We start from the raw sequence: 17,445 nt of genomic DNA on the forward strand, positions 1-17,445 counted from the left end.
CCATTCAAAAACACATTATTTATAAAACTAACCTTGTAGCATATTGACCACATCCAAGGATACTTTTTATACTGCACATCAAATGTGCAGAAATTAAGAATGACACCTTGTGGCCAAATCTGGGTACTGCAGTCTATGTATCAAAACAAACAAGTCCATTCCTAGAGAAAACTTCTGTTCCTTTCCTTTCATATTATTTACACAATGCTGCTTCTTTTTGCCAGCCAGTGTTGAATTGCAAACGCTGGCACATCAGTGTTTTGAGGGCACAGACTCTGCAGCCCTGCTGTGGAACAGATTGTAAGCAATGACTACATCCCTCTTCAGGCTTTTTAAAGCAACACTGAAGTGTTTTAACATTTTAAGCTATTGCTTTCAAACTGGTTTCAGTTATTCTTGTGGCAGAAACTTGGCCAACCTTTGATTGGACAGCACTCACCCTCTGCTGACCAGAAACTGCACTTAACAGTTAAGCTAGTTTTGAAAGGGCACTACTCAGAGTAACTCAGATTAGTGCAACTCAGCCTGACAAAATTTTCCAACAGCATGGTTAATTAAAGATTAAAGTCCCATAGTTGCCACACACACTGGTGTGGTGTGGTGAAAATTGTCTTTCACATTTGACCCAGAAGGAGTGGTGAGCTGCAGACATGGCCACGGCCGCGCTCGGGAACTATTTGGTGGTTTAACCCCCCAATCCAATCCCTTTAAGCTGAGTGTCAAGCAGGGAGGCATTGGGTCCCATTTTTATAAAGTCTTTTGTATGGCTCGGTATTTTCCCTCTACCTTTTCCTGATGTTTAGTCTCTGCTCCACTGAGGTTCCTTGCAAGGCTGGGTCGGGCCAGTATTGCGACTGTGGCTGCTTTTTGGCTAGGGGGTGGAGTCACTGGTTGTTCTGGATTTGTCTGCGTGCTGCTTAACTGCGTGCAGCTACTTCCTGGTTCAAAGTCTGACAAAAGTCATAAAACTGAGCAAAATGTCACCACAATATTTCTGCTGAGTTGGGTTCCTGTAGAGCATCACTTCACATTGTTTACTGATTACCTCATGCTATTTTTGTGCGGAGTAAAAATCGCCCACGCCCCATGCCTATGATGGGAACACCCACTTTCTGTCAAGAAGTTGGCAGGGTAACACAACTACATTCAGGTGAGCTTAATTAACCCACCCTGTACAAAGCTGTTTTAGGCTGAATATTTCCCTTCAAAAACCACCTTAATGGGAGATCTCTGCCTGCTTTATGGCAATAGCTCTGCTGTTTGCTAGTATAAAGGCTAGCAGTTAGCTCTTTTCAGTTCACTGACTGTTTATAAAAAGCACAAGAACAAGAAGAGTTTTGCTTGTTTTGTTGGTGTCATGGCAGAGCCTGGAAGCACAAGGAAGAGAGTAATGTCTTTGGAGGTGATGCAAAGAGCTAAAACCAGAGTGAACATCGACGGGATCTACACTATTTTGAGAGAGCTAAAGGAGGCTATGAAATCACTGACTGATGGTGGCCTGGCTTTGTTGCTACAGAACTTGTAAGTAACAATATTTTTTGTTCAGCTGTGTGGATCTTTTTACTTCATGGCTAGCATCAGATGGCTCGTGTTAGCATTAGCTCATTGTTTGCTCTGGTTACAGGAGGCTGCGGCAGGTTTAAGATAGTAGTAATTCCACTTTCAACTGGTTGGAGGGAGAAGCAGGGAAACTTATTTAGTTTTGCTTCAAAAGGAGAAAAACTGACAACCTTCCAGCCGGCTGAGAATGAAATCTGTGTTAATTTAACCTTCCTACAAACATGACTGAGATATTAAGGCATTTTTGATTATTTCACTGTAAAATTCTTACGTATTGCACCTTTTAAGCCTGTAGATAAGAATATATTGTAAATTGGTTTAGCAGATTCCCACAATATACCAAACCACTGATGACAAAAAAGTAAAAATGCATTACAAATTGCATCATTCTTGATAGAATCAGTTCATAAGAGCTACTATTTTTTCCCACAGAAATACAATTAAAACAATCGTGGCCTTCTTAAAATAAATTCAGACAACCATACAGGTCCAATAATTCCAATTAATCATCAAAAAGACCTGTGCTTATTTATTAAAATGTTAATCAAATTTCAGTGGAAATACCGTGTTGGTCAGAAAAAAGAAAACGCAGTCTTTGGCACTGGGTCAGCTGAAATCTGGTTGAAAAGTACAATCATTTTCCATCTGAATGTTTAGCGAGTTATTATAATGAATCTGAGATTTTTCACAACAAAACAGCTTAAACAAAATAAAAAGTTAGAAAAGAAAATGTGGATATGGTGAGGTTTGAGGTTGGATAAATCACCAATCATACAACAAGCCACATCATTTAGTGGCACTTGATCACAAACACAGTGTGAGTAAACGTGACATCTGATCCTGATTTTCTACCATTTACTGTTCCCACGGATGTTTATTTGCTCATTTCTATACGTATTTTGTCCAAATTGTATACACAACACCCTGAAACCATCCTCAGTGCAGGGCCGGCTCCGTCTCTGTTCCTCTTTAGCAGTGGCACCATAATGTCTGTACATCGTTGTTTTGGGATGTAGATTCAAGATTTGTGCTGCCTTTGCTCACTCTAACATAAACCATCCTGGCATGTTGCAGCGATCTCACATCCTCGTGTTCTCAGTGAAGGGTTGTTAGTATTAGTGCCATCATCATATTCAGCAGAGGATTTCCTCTTTTTTATTATTTCTTATCATTTAGAAAATGAGTCCCATCTCATAAGCTTTCAGGATTCACACAGATGAGACATTGGCACTAGAAGGAGGCAAGACTAGCCCCCCGCGGGTCCGGATCGTAATCTGAGGGATGCTTCTCTTGGCTGGTGTGAGCTCATTTGGGTGGTGGCACCTCCGCAGCCATTTCCGCAGCTCAGTTTGGACCTGCAGGCAGAAACATGAAGATGAGTCTGAAGCAGCAACTTGAAAGGAGATTTTCTGTTTTTAATTACAAATCCTCATTTACCTACCTCTCCATTCATGAAACAGTAAAGGAGTGCCACCACAAACCCCTGCAACATAACACTTTAAAGATCAATTCCTGCAAAGACAAATTTGCAAAAATCTTTTTTTTTTTTCTTGTCTTTGTTGCTAAAATATAAACCTATAAAAAAACTTGGCTCCTCATTGATATCAAATAGTTTAGGTATCTGAAAGGATCTTGGCTCGATTTTTTTTTAATTGAAAATAAACTGAAGTCATCATCTGTCTTACACTGAAAAAAAATAGTTTTAAAACCGTAAAAAAAGACACATTTTTACACATTTTATCTTACTTTTACTCTAAAAAGAAAATAAATTATTCACTAGAGAAGTAACATTACTTAATTAGGGGTGTGACTTTAATGCATTAATTATGTTTAATTAATTAGAAATAAATGACGTGTTAAAAAATTCAGGCATTTAAAGAGCAAGTAACACCTAAATTAACTTTTTGCTGATAACCTGTATAGATGAGTGTCTAATGGTGCTGTACACGTGTGTAATCATTAGTGTGGCAGTTTAGTGCAACTTACTCTAAATTTAATATTTCGGCCCAAAACCGTAATTATATCTCCATCTTCAGGTTAAAACTCTGCTCCACATTCATGTAGAATCAGCTGTGGCTGATGGCTAAGCTGAAAAACATGACGTTGTCAGCAAATTACTACGTGGCTGCAAGTGACACAGTCGCACCTCCACCTGGCTCAGCCGCCACCGGCCGATGTGACACATTAGCGCTCCGAGCCACTCGCCTCCTTGAAAAAAGACCCCCCTCCCCCTTTTCATCTAATGATCATGGTTAACAGGAAATCCTCCAGAATGCTGCAGAATCTGTGTTTGCTTTCCTCCTGAGCAGTAAGTCTTGTGGGAGTGTGTGCGCGAGTGCACACGCATTCATTAACAGCTAGTTTTTAGATTGAGAAACTCCGACAGCACACGCTGGGGGGGTGGGGGGTACGGTCTACCACTGCCTCGGTTCCACTCTCTCAGTCCGCCAGGAGACGCCTCTTTCAGAAGCGTTTTCCTAACAGGAAGTGTGGATGAAATACATCTGCACCCTGGCCTTGACCCTCACTTTAATCACTACTTGCATTTCAAGCAAGACGGAACCTTTGTCATTGCATGATTTCCTCGTAGACCGAATATCACTGACGCACACAACACACTGCTCTGTTAATGGCTACTAAAACGGAAAGAAATTGCCTTGCTTGGACTGATGCAGGATTTAGGAAACACGTCAGCCTCTTTTCTTAACTTGTTAAAAAAAATACTTCCTTACATCTACGGAGTCGTAAAGATCATCTCCGCTGCTGCTGCCCGTGGCACCGGAAACTTTATAAAAGTCGAGGTAACCTATATTTTTAACATTATTGTTACATTTGTGCAGCGCTGAAAGCACCCGACAGAATAATTTTTGCCCTTAACAGCAGTTTATGAACAGTAGCTTATGAAAGTAGTCAGACAAACGAGAGGCACCTGGCTGCAGCTGGGAAAATGCTCTGAAAATGCTCCGTGTCCTCACAACTCTGTAAACAATCATAAACAACGTGTCCTAAAGTAACAGAAACACTCTAAAATCTTTCTGATCATTTTCCAAACAATTCTGTCAGTTTACCATATTTTTCTGAGACGAGTGACTGTCTAAACATCGCATGCGTTACTGTCACTAAGCAGCGAGGTGTGTTGAAGCTATCAGCTGATCAGGAGCTAAATGGGCAAGGGCCTCATTTGTCAAGCTTGCTTACACACAAAACGGGGTCGGAATACTGCGTAAGCAACTTTCCACATAAACTTTGGGATTTATCAAAGAAAACTTGGCGGAAAAATGTGCGCAACTTTAAGTTGACTAAGGTCCTGGCTTACGCACATTTTGGACATGGAGAGCACCTGCAGCGCTGCTGCTGAGAAGAATAAAATTATGAAATCCTGCAGCATTATAACTTGTACTGCTTAGTTTTCACACAGAACAAGACCCCCCACACGCGCACACACACACGTGTGCGCTCACACACACACACACATGTACGCGCGCACACACACACACACACACACACACACACACACACACACACACACACACACACACACACACACACACACACAGCCTTAAATGCAGAACACGGAATGCAGAAAATCAGCAGGGGGACAGATTGAGACAGAATGTCATGCATCTGTGACAGTGTGTGTGTCCTGTTACTGTGACCCGATTGATCATGCGCCCTGGCTACTTGAACAAGGGAATATCTCTGTTTGGGTGACTGGTTAGCAACAGTGACTTTTACCCGGGAGTCTGTGGATCGACTCCCGATTGGACCATTTTTTGAATATCCACCACAGATCTCTCTGAAGAATTCACAACATTGACGGCTTCAGCAATGCTGTGCCACTCTGTGGATTTTCAATTATTTGTTTTGCAAAAGCACTTCCTTTCATTTCTCCACCTCACCCACAAGTAACTCAATTTCTGCTTCTGTGAAATTGCGCTTCCTTGATCTGCCTTGATCTACGGTCGCCATTCGTCGCCATTGGCGGAGCGCTGCAACAGCTGGTTTATGTATATGCATGAGATCCACAAGGCACTTTGCATTGACTAAGTGGGCGTGGTGAGGGTGGGATGTGACTAAAAAGCAGCTGAGAAACATTCTCATTAGTCTCCAATTTATAAAGTGGAGATTGAGTGCAGCTGTGCGTACTCCATGTTTGATAGGTCACAAACCTTCTTGGCATGAGTACTTTTTTTTTTTTCTTTTTTTTTTTGCTGAGCTTAAGTACGCTTTTAGTAAGGATTCTACGCAATGTTTGATAAATGAGACCCCAGATGTTTAAGCGCATCAGGAGCCGCGAGGAACAAGAAAGTTGTGATCAGGCTGGAGATCACACCAGATTCGCTGCTGCAGGCGTGAATCTGCGGATCTGCAGCCATCCCCTTCTTGACGTGACCGCGGGACTTCCCATGTAAAGAAGGTCCGCTCACCTGTTTGTCAGATCGTTAATTCCTTGTTATGATCTTTGATCTTCCTCCAGTCATCCAACTGGAACCAGTTAGTGCTCTTGATCATTCTCAAGCCCCATTCCCATCTGTACCGGGTCGGCCCGGGCCGGGTAGCCCCAGTCGGCCCCAGCCTGGCCCGGTTGATTCCACACATCCTTGTCTTAAGCCCATGTGGGCTGATTCTACCCACCAATCAGAGGCTTGCTCTAATGGAAGGTGTGAATTTCTTGTCAGCAGTGGGTGTGTTGGCCCTGGTCGGCCTGAAGCAGTACCCCTCGGGAAGAGGGCCGAGAATGAGCCTTGGTTGGCCCGGGAAAATTCCAGGCCACCCAGATATGTAAACAACCTACGCTACCCGGCCCGGGCCGACCCGGTACAGGTGGGAATGGGGCTTCAGAATATCACGCCTAAGTCTTAGTTAATATTTGTGCCTGTTCTACTGTCATTTTCAAGGATTTTATTCATATATATGTTTTTACTACACTATGTTCTAACGGTAAGTATTGTTGTAAAATAAACTTATTAGTAGAAATTAGTCCTTATCCTGTACGATTAGTCTCTGAACATAGTGATAGAACGTGTCAGCAGTGAACCAACATCCGAGCGGCTGGAAAATGAGTCCTGTTGTTGCAATACCACCTCTGAACACCAGAGTTCGCCAGATTGTCCGTGTTCCATAGTCAACCTGTTTTTTTTTCTTTACCTTACATTATCAGTCTCTGTTGTTCTATCTGTATTTAAATATTGTTAACCGTCCAGTGATATGTTACGTGTTTTTTAGTCAAAGAGACATTTTTGTTGTTGCCGCCATGTTGTTCACAACCGCCAAGATGTGCAAGTATATTCTGCTGTAGATGAAACAGGAAGAAGGGCCGTTGGTCAGTATTTATAGTCCCTAAGTTCATATTGGATTTTGTGAGTAAATGCAATGCTATTTCAGTCTGTGAAGTTAAATCTAATACTAACTGGTACAAATTTTCTTTTATAAATAAAACAAAAACTTTTGACATTTCTACTTAATTTTCTGAGGGACTGCACACCATCAGAAAATGTAACTCCACCCCTAGCCAAGATTTGAAAAATGACACGAAAGTGGGTGTTGCCAGGAGGCAGGGAGTGGCATGGCCAAGTGTGGGGAATTTCCATCCAGGAAGGGAGGAGGAGTGGGAGGAGACTGTACCGATGACATGTAAGGCTAAGTTCACACTAAAGGCAAAAGTGCATTAAATCTGGGTTTTTTTTTCCCCACATGCAAGTCATATCTGATTATTTTATGACCGTCTGAACGCACAGATCCGATTTTGTAAAATGTGATCCGTGTCACTTGAATATGTAATTCCAACACATATGTGATGTTTTTGAAAGCGACTGCAGTCTGAGTGGTCATGTCGCATTAAATCCATCTCCTATGTCACTGAGTCAGTGGAGGTGAGCGTTCCTGGGGAAAATTGCTGACAGAAGGGTTTGGGAGTCTGTCAGGACATCCTGTTATAAGTTCAGGAATTAAAGTAGCCAAGGCGCATGATCTATCAGGATACAGTGACACTCTCCCTGTCACACAAGTTTACACAAACATGTCAAACACACAGAAACAGAAAGACTGCATTTGGCAAGACCCAATTATACAGTTTATAAGCAAAAAATTAAATTTGTTTTGGGGTTCAGTTACTCTTTAAATACTTCATTATTTCTGTACTTATTTTATTTGTGAAGTTTTTGATTTTCTTTCTTTGCAAGCCCTAAGCATTTAGGTTATTGTTAATTGCATTTCTGTTTAAAAAAGTGTTTTAATGAGAAGGCAGCTCAGAATAAACAAGCGCAAGCCTGGGTAACAGGCTGTCTCCTTTCTGTGATCTACAGGTACAGCAAAGTACGTGTTTACAGTGTACTAGCTACACAGTGCTCACTAGCCTGTGTGCTGCGTGCTACCGGTCCGGATTTCCCCTAGGTCTGGCGCCGGTAACAAAAGCATGCAAATATTCTGCTGCAGCTTGTATCTTGAATTTTATCTGATCAGTCTCAAAATAATGTAATAAAGAATATGCACATATTTGCTGTTGTTCCTCTCACATATTCCTGAAGTTATAAGATTTTCCTCTAAAAGGCAGAAAGCAGCCTTTTATAATCTGAGTGATACCTGAAAGTAGGAATGGACAAGATATCGGCATCAATAACGGTATTGGCCGATGTCAGTCATTTTTTAACATATCGGTATCGGTTTGATAAATAAAACCGGGCCGATATTAACAACAGATATTTTTTTCATCTCGTCTCTATTTGTTTGCCTGTTTCAGAGGGTGAGGGGGTGATGTGTATTTGTTTAATCATGTGAACAGTGAATGAAATAATCTCAGAACCGTAAATGTGTGTGTTGTGTGTACATAATAACGCAAATTTGGCTTTAATCATTTTCATTATATACAAAATCTGCTGATTTTTGAAGCATTAATGTCAGTATATCGTATCAGCAAATACCGGTTATCGGCCATAACAGTGATCTAAATATCGGATATCGTATCGGCCCAAAAATTTCATATCGGTGCATCACTACCTGAAAAGATCCCAGACCCAGCTCGATGTAGAGTCTAGCTGCTACTCCGGTGTTCTCCGGCAGGAAGGCAAACACAGTGTAGTGCATCCCGAACAGAGGGATGAGGAACAGCGTGGATTTAGCCAGCCTCCTGAAGAGCAAGAGCAAAGTAATGAAAGGAAGAAGAAAGAGTCGACATCAGTCCAAACAATGATGAAACATCTGTTTAGACTTTGAAATGTTACAGTTGACTGACCGGCTGCTTTCAGTCCTGAATTACATGTGAAAATATTCCCACAAAAAGAAACTTAGAAGAACAAAAGAAAGTGATTTTATTCCAATCAGCATCAAAGTGGCTGAATTAAATTCTCTGCACTGACCTTTAGGGCTCTGTCATTAAGCCAATCAGACGAAAAAATAAACACCAAATGACAAAATCCAAATGCATTGCACTCTATTCCCCGCATTGCATCACCGGTGTGTACATTTCATGTAAAAGTTGCACCTATAATGCAACAATTTTCTAGAAATTTTGTAGCCTCTGCTTCTGCAAAGGGAAGACGGCAAAAAAACGATGATTGGGTTTTGGTCCTGGTCCTGCAGCAGAGCTTGATAATCTATGAAATTAAAATTAATCTGTGCACTAATCAGAATCAGAGTTTTTTGGGGGGTGAAAGCTTTTGAACTTGGTGAAACGATTGTTGTGCAGCAATGACAGAAATGTCTATTTCTGGTATCACATTCTATTTTTATATTTGCTCTCATTTGAATTCTTTCAGCTCAGCGCCTATCTGCTTCTGTCAGGATGCTGAAAGAGGGAATAATTCATGTTCAGGTAAAACGGGTTTCTAGGGATCCAGCAGCAGATTTAGACATGCACTGAAACTCTAATTTCCCTCTGGGATTAATGTACATTTGAATTGAATTAAACTGAGAAAACCTTTTCTCAAGGGATTTCCCCAGCTCCCATTTCCCTCACACTTCCTTTCATTTTAGCTGTTTAAACAGTTTTTGTCAGTGTAAAGAATGGGTCGTTTACATCTTACTTATGAACCATCAAATATGAGATTCCATAGAAATATGAAATATCAATCTGATGGATCTTTGACTATTTTAACCAGAAGATCAGAACTTTTTATTGCAGGGATTAAGTGACACTTTGTATTAACTCCAAGGTAAGAGAGAGAGTCAGGTTTAAAATAGTTAAGAAATTTATTTCTACACAATTTAAACAAGACTAACTTAAACACTCTGTGTACTCATGGAACTAAGGTGGAGTGAGACGTGATGAATGATGATGGTGTGTGTGTGTGGTAGGGTTGTCACGATACTAAAATTTCTAACTCGATTCGATACTGGGGAAAAAACTCGTTACTCGATGCTCGATTTCGATACTATTTAAAAACACCAATTTATTGAACAAGTTTATTCAAAAAATAACATTCCTCAATTTATATTGCAAAAATTAAATTTAAGAATTAAGTGTATAAACTAAAGTGCTTAAAACTTTCAAGTAACAGCATTTTTTAAGTGCATACAAAAACTGACGAAAGTTAACGTGAATTGTCTCAAATTAAATGTCTCATAAAATCTGTTTTCAATATGAAAATAAATCAAATAAAAATGGGGAAAAAAGCATATTTAAACAACACTGTCATTCAAACATGTGCATTTAGAAAACACAAAATACTTAAAGTATAACCAATGAGGTCTTGAACACTTGATATGAATACCATTACATAAAATGGTAACAATAACATATGTAAATGACACTGTCAGTCATCAAATGTGCATTCAGAAAGCACATACGTAAAACAGTTGAACAGTTAAAACTTTATTAACTCTATACTAAAGTTAAGCTTAAATCAGGATACAGGTAAAGAGCGAGACCTCTGCTCTTTGTCTAATGTGTCACTTTTTCCTGGATTTGCTTTGCCATATGGATATTTTTTGCAGTAAACACCAACATATCAATGTGCTCCTCTGTCAGTCTTGCCCTTCTTGGGGAGCAAATGAGCCCTGATGTACTGAAGATGTGCTCTGAGGCACAGCTTGAGGCAGCTATGCAAAGATATTTTTTGGCCAACAAGGCCAGGTGAGGAAAGGTAGTGTGATTGGCTTTCCACCATGCTCTGCCTGTACTTCTGGCATGGTTTGGTACAAAGTCAGCTCATTTTTCAGTTTGTACTCTGGCCTGTCACGATCTGCAGAAGTGATTTCAACTTCATGAGGTGCATCAGGGTGTTTCTTTCTCTCCCCTTGAATGTCAGACAACAATCCCTTCAAGTCAGTTTTTGATTTTTTTGCTGGCCGAGTCTCACTTGGAGAAGCTACAGTGTGAATTTTTGGAATGCTTCTTAAGCTATCACAGAGGTGCTCCTTTACCTCATCTTTCAGTGATGTGAAACTTTGCTTCAAACGTGGGTCAAGAAAGGTCGCAATGTTTAACTGTAAGCGCCCATCCTGGTATCGAGTTTTTAGATCTTTGGCTATCAGTTCCTTCATTTGCCTTGTCAGGTGAGAGTCATCATCTTCTACAGTTAAAACTGAGAAAATCTTCCAGCAGAGAGGGAGCACAGAGGAAAGAGTGGTATGCTTTTCTCCACTGAGAGCATCAGTGAATGAGCTTAATTGGCCCAGCACTTCCTGTACAGTCTCTAAAGTTGTAATGTCTGTATCTTTAGGCATCAGGTGCCACTTTTTTCTGTTCTCTGCTAGAACCGCACACACAGCTTGTTGCTGCTCCAAAAATCTGTCCACCATTTCAAAGGATGAGCCCCAGCGTGTTGGCTCATCATGAATGAGACTGTTCAACTAACTGCAGCTCTTTTTGTTTGTTCTTAAGTAGTCTAACCATCTTTGGTGACCTGCTGAAGGCTGACACAGTTTTTCTAAGTCTGGATAATGTCGATGAGACCTTGTCTACCTCTAGACTTTTGCTGACTGCCAAATCCAGGTTGTGGCCAAAGCAATGGACCCATAAAAAGTCCTGCTCAAAAGCCTTTTTATTATTGGAGGCATTGTCAGTTGTAAGGCCTGCCATTAGGTTAAGGTCCAGCTTCCAGGTATCCTGGATGACCTCCTCAAATGCCTCCCTGATGTTTTTGCCTGTGTGGTCAGAGTGAATTCCAACCCAAACACCAGCTCGTCATCTCCCAAGAATCAGTAATGGATTGAATAGTCACAGCCATAAACGACTCTGATGCCCTACTGGTCCAGAGGTCGGTGGTGCATGAGTAAAATGGTTTACCCTCAAACTGATTCAGTATAACACCTTTGATACTGTTGTACAGAGCAGGGATTTCACTGTACATGAAAAAATTGCGGGATGGAATGCTATACCTGGGATTGAGGTGCGTAACAAGCTGTTGGAAGCCTGGCTTCTCAACTGAATAAATGGGCACTTGATCCATACAAATATATTCAGCAACAAGTCCGTTCAGTTTTAGAGTCTCTGGGGACTTAGGTCCATATTTTCGTTGCTGATCAAATAGTGCAGGCAGTGTCGGCTGGAATGGCTTGGTTGTGGACGTCAACTGTTTCTCTGCATCAGCCTGAGCCGGGTTGTAGAAATGAAACAAAAACAATTTGAATACATATCGAGTCAAATGTCAATTTAAAAAAAAAGTTCTTTCTGCAGTTTGCACCAACAAAGTTGAGCTCAGCTGTAGTTTAACTTAAAAAAGAAGCAGCAATTTTCACGCTTTCTGGTCTACAACGGCAGTCACTTAGACATGCTACTGCAAATATCAACATGGATCACATTTGTGTGTTTCCAGTTTTAACATTTTCCAATAAATCCATAGCTGACCATCATTAAGCACCAAGTGGGGATTGTGCTCAGATTAAAACTAAAATGGCACGAGAACCCAAATTTTTCATTCAGTCTGTAAATCCCTTCAAAAATTAAAATTAAATGCCATGAAATTCCTCATATCAGTGTTTTTGAAATAATTGCTATTTTCCGTCTATTTTAATTTTATGAATTATGTTGTGTTCTTTGTTTATATTTGCAGAGTGATGTTTTGCTGCTTAAACTCTGTTTAAGTTGCATTTTTGTCATAAGCTGTAATGCCATATGTTTTGTTCTGTACTTTTGAATAAGTCTGTTGGTCAATAAAGGGAGAAAACGAATGTCTCCACGGTAGGTACATCTAATCTTAATGAAAACAGATTGGCGCATGGCAGTGACGTCATTAAAAGCGCCGGCTAGATTAGCCGCGGCTAGTCTATTTACGCCTAGAAATCCCAGACCCGCTCCAAACGAACAGGGGAATCACGTTAATGATTCCTAACAAAACCTTTCGACATTGAGATGTTTTGGTGCAGATAATGTCTTATTTCGAGGCTGCACCATGGGTGCCCGTCTGCACCCGTTATATGGATGTACACTGACGGCGATTCACCAATGGATCTAAATACCCCAGGGAAACCAAGTAGCACCAAAGTTGTCAGCGTGAGTAAACAAACGTACTGCATGCTAGAAATTAAGTCCGGGTTGCAATAAACGGGAGTTTTCCTTTAAGCATATAAGCGTGAATGTACAACTACGTGTCGGACTTGGTATGCTAGCTTAGCTAATACTAATACGTGAGCTCAAATTTTTTGGTGCAATTAGACACATTCTTACTAGATTTAATACATTTTAGACACCTGTTTCATTTCATCATGCAGTTTGGGGTGTCGGTCTCTCAGATGCTTGGCCAAATTTGTTGTGCTGCTGGACTTCGTAGAGATCTCTTTGTAGCACTCCTTGCAAACGGGTCTGTCATGGTCCATTGCTTTCCCCGACTCATCAGCCTTGTATACAAAGTGTTTCCACACTGCACTTTTGCTCTTTGTGTTGTTGACTAAGTTGGGCTGTGAAGCACCTCCCGAATTCTCTGTTGCCATTGTTCACAAAACTTGGATCGGAGACAACTCGCGCGGGAAATTGCAGTGTAGTCATGCTTCTTCTGTTTGTCCGGGAGGCGGAGGCTGCTTTACGGCATCTGGCTGTCGTGCGTGTCGGTTTACTTGAAGAAGGCTGTGTATATGTGAGACTCCATAATATCGATACCACAGGGATGGAATATCTAATTTGGATACCACTTTTAATATTGATTTATATCTAGGTATCGATTTTTTTGACAACATTAGTGTGTGGAATGTTATTCAGAACCAGCGGATCCGGAGAAGCAGTTAGTTCTGAGTGGGAGTGAATGTTTCGCTCTAAACTTTAGTAGGAGATTTATAACACATATGAAATGCCATCTGTCGGTCTACATACCCAGAATATATTTATTTATTTATACGTCAGATCCAGAATACCAAGGTCCTCGTGGACCCTCTTTGGCACCGAAGCTGGTAGAAAAGCAGCGGTGCCGACCAAACTAGTCTTGGAATGCTTCCAGGTCATGACAGGTTATCACTGGCGTCTCTGAGACCCTGAAGGGGTTGTGAGGTTCAGCTTTTATTCTGAAGGAACAGTTGCGGTCAATTGTAACTTGCAACAGATTTTATCCAGCTTGACGAGGTTCTTTTGGCTGAAGAGGAAGTCCGGATGGCCTGTCCGAGACTTCTCTAGACCGCTTTGAACTAAAGAAAAGGTGGCATGGGATAGTTTTTATAATTGTCATATTTTGGTTTGCTGGCGAATCAGAATTTGACATGCAAAAAGAGGGTTTATACAAACACCACAGAAAACCACGCCTAGCCAGAAACGAAGGTTCTGATTGGGTCAGACAAAAGGAAATGCGGTGTGTGGCTTTTAACATTATGTGTCCTTAGTGTCTAGTGCAAATGTCCAAGATTATAATAACTTGTAAAATACTACTGATCACAGGATTATAATATCAAGTAATAACATTGTCATTTCACAGATTGATTGAACATTGGGCTCACATTATTATTGGTAATTAACAAAGTTGTTGATTATGTATTTATCAAAATAGTTCTTCGTCTTCGCTGTAACAGAGGTGAAGCAGTTCAGATGAGCAGAGTGCATGAAAGACCTTGGCCACTATCTCATGTAGATTAGCCTGTCAGAGACTTTATGTCTCTGCTTGAGCAGACACAGCAGATCATGACCTTTAGGTCAAAAAAAGGACATTCATTACACTACATCAGCAATAAAAGGTGGGTTTAAACTAAAAATTCCCATCTCACCCTCCACGGGTGGTCTCGTCCTTCCAAGCTCGAGTCCTCTACCAGAGGCCTGGGAGCTTGAGGATTCTGCATGTCTTACCTGTTTCTAGAACTGCTCTTTTCTGGACTGAGATATCTGATGTTTATCCTGGGATCTGCTTTAGCCACTCCTCCAGTTTGGGGGTTACTGCCCTAAGTACCCAGATGACCACGGGCACCACTGATGTCCTTACTCTCCAGGCTTTTTAAAGTTCTTCTTTAAGGCCCTGCTTCTACTCTAGTTTCTCGTGTTCCTTTTTCCCGGAGTTGCATCACTTGGTATTGCCACGTCAACCACACCAGCTGTCCTGTCCTGTTGGTTATCATCACCATTTTGTCAGTGTGGATCTGGAAGTCCCACAGGAGCTTGGCTCTCTCATTCTCTACCACCTTAGGGAGGGTTTCCCACTATGGCCTTGGGCTTCCAGTCCATTATCTGCACAGATGTTTCTGTACACAATGCCAGTCACTTGGTTGTGGCATTCTATGATGGATTGTCTCAGGGGCCTTTGCATAGCCTGTACCAGGGCTATTCAAGTTCGGGACTTGAGGGTTGGTATCCAGCATGTTTTAATTGTTTCTCGGGTCCAACACACTAGATTCAGGGTTTGAGTCACCTGTGCAGCAGCTTATCAGGCTCAGCTTATAGGCTTTCACCTATTGAAATCAGGTTTGTTGAAGCAGGGTTAAAACTAAAACCTGCTGGATACCGGCCCTCGAGGCCCGGAGTTGAATAGCCCTGGCCTACACCTTGGACCTTGCCTGGTGTGGTAGATTTTGGCCTCTGTTGCTCTGGTGTTGAGAGCCAGTTCCTGTGCAGCCATGATGATTGCCTCTGTGCTGTCCAGACCAGCTCTTTTTAGCCACTGGTAGGATGTCTAGATATCAGCCACTTCATTTATCTGTCGGTGGTACATCCCATGTAAGGGGTTTGTCCTCCCACGATGGTATTTCCAGTGTCTCCTCCTCTGTTCGCCATCGTCTGAGACATTCAGTCGAGTTTGTCCTTGATGTACTTTTAGTTCTCACCAGGGGTCTCACATTAGACCCCTGGTTAGACCTCAACACCCCCCACCCCCGTTCTGAGGGCCAACGGTTCGTAAAAATGCCAAAGCCGATTGTTAGTCCCAGTCCAGCCCTTGCTCTCACACTCATATATACAGGTCCTTCTCAAAAAATTAGCATATTGTGATAAGGTTCATTATTGTCTGTAATGTACTGATATTCATGCATATTCATTCAGATTCATTACACACAACCAAAGTGGTTCAAGCCTTTTTTTGTTTCTAATATTGATGATTTTGGCATACAGCTCATGAAAACCCAAAATTCCTATCTAAAAAAATTAGCATATCATGAAAAGGTTCTCTAAACGAGCTATTAACCTAATCATCTGAATCAACTAATTAACTCTAAACACCTGCAAAAGATTCTTGAGGCTTTTAAAAACTCCCAGCCTGGTTCATTACTCAAAACCGCAATCATGGGTAAGACTGCCGACCTGACTGCTGTCCAGAAGGCCATCATTGACACCCTCAAGCAAGAGGGTAAGACACAGAAAGACATTTCTGAACAAACAGGCTGTTTGCAGAGTGCTGTATGAAGGCACCTCAGTGGGAAGTCTGTGGGAAGGAACAAGTGTGGCAGAAAACGCTGCACAACGAGAAGAGGTGACCTGACCCTGAGGAAGATTGTGGAGAACGACCGATTCCAGACCTTGGGGGGCCTGCGGAAGCAGTAGACTGAGTCTAGAGTAGAAACATCCAGAGCCACAGTGTACAGGCGTGTGCAGGAAATGGGCTACAGGTCAAGCCACTTTTGCCTGACCTGGGCTACAGAGAAGCAGCACTGGACTGTTGCTCAGTGGTCCAAAGTACTTTTTTTTCGGATGAAAGCAAATTTTGCATGTCATTCGGAAATCAAGGGGCCAGAGTCTGGAGGAAGACTGGGCAGAGGGAAATGCCAAAACGCCTGAAGTCCAGTATCAAGTACCCACAGTCAGTGATGGTCTGGGGTGCCATGTCAGCTGCTGGTGTTTGTCCACTGTGTTTTATCAAGGGCAGGGTCAATGCAGCTAGCTATCAGGAGATTTTGGAGCACTTCATGCTTACATCTGCTGAAAAGCTTTATGGAGATTAAGATTTCATTTTTCAGCATGACCTGGCACCTGCTCACAATGCCAAAACCACTGGTAAATGGTTTACTGGCCATGGTATTACTGTGCTCAATTGGCCTGCCAACTCTCCAGACCTGAACCCCATAGAGAATCTGTGGGATATTGTGAAGAAAAAGTTGAGAGACGCAAGACCCAAAACTCTGGATGAGCTTAAGGCCGCTATCGAAGCATCCTGGGCCTCCATAACACCTCAGCAGTGCCACAGGCTGATTGCCTCCATGCCACGTCGCATTGAAGCAGTCATTTCTGCAAAAGGATTCCCGACCAAGTATTGAGTGCAAAACTGAACATAATTATTTGAAGGTTGACTTTTTTTGTATTAAAAACACTTTTCTTTTATTGGTCGGATGAAATATGCTAATTTTTTGAGATAAGAATTTTGGGTTTTCATGAGCTGTATGCCAAAATCATCAATATTAGAAACAATAAAAGGCTTGAACTACTTCAGTTGTGTGTAATGAATCTAATATATATGAAAGTAATGTTTACCAGTACGTTACAGAAAATAATGAACGTTATCACAATATGCTAATTTTTTTAGAAGGACCTGTGTGTGTGTAATATATACA

General features: G+C 41.6%; 1 protein-coding gene across 2 annotated transcripts in view; it reads right to left on the reverse strand.

Moving 5' to 3' along the window:
- Positions 1-2,076: 2,076 nt before the first annotated feature.
- Positions 2,077-17,445, reverse strand: part of LOC107383803 (pituitary adenylate cyclase-activating polypeptide type I receptor) — a 38,398-nt gene continuing 23,029 nt past the window's right edge. For both annotated transcript variants that reach the window (XM_015956610.3, XM_054741591.2), the window contains exons 11-13: positions 8,557-8,686; positions 3,002-3,043; positions 2,077-2,915 (exon numbers count right to left, since the gene is read on the reverse strand). In XM_015956610.3, coding sequence (XP_015812096.1) covers positions 2,769-2,915; positions 3,002-3,043; positions 8,557-8,686 — 319 coding nt within the window. In that variant the 3' untranslated portion in view covers positions 2,077-2,768. The remainder of the gene's footprint in view (positions 2,916-3,001; positions 3,044-8,556; positions 8,687-17,445) is intronic.

The sequence above is a fragment of the Nothobranchius furzeri genome, chromosome 11 (assembly GCF_043380555.1).
Source record: "Nothobranchius furzeri strain GRZ-AD chromosome 11, NfurGRZ-RIMD1, whole genome shotgun sequence".
NCBI lineage: Eukaryota > Metazoa > Chordata > Actinopteri > Cyprinodontiformes > Nothobranchiidae > Nothobranchius > Nothobranchius furzeri.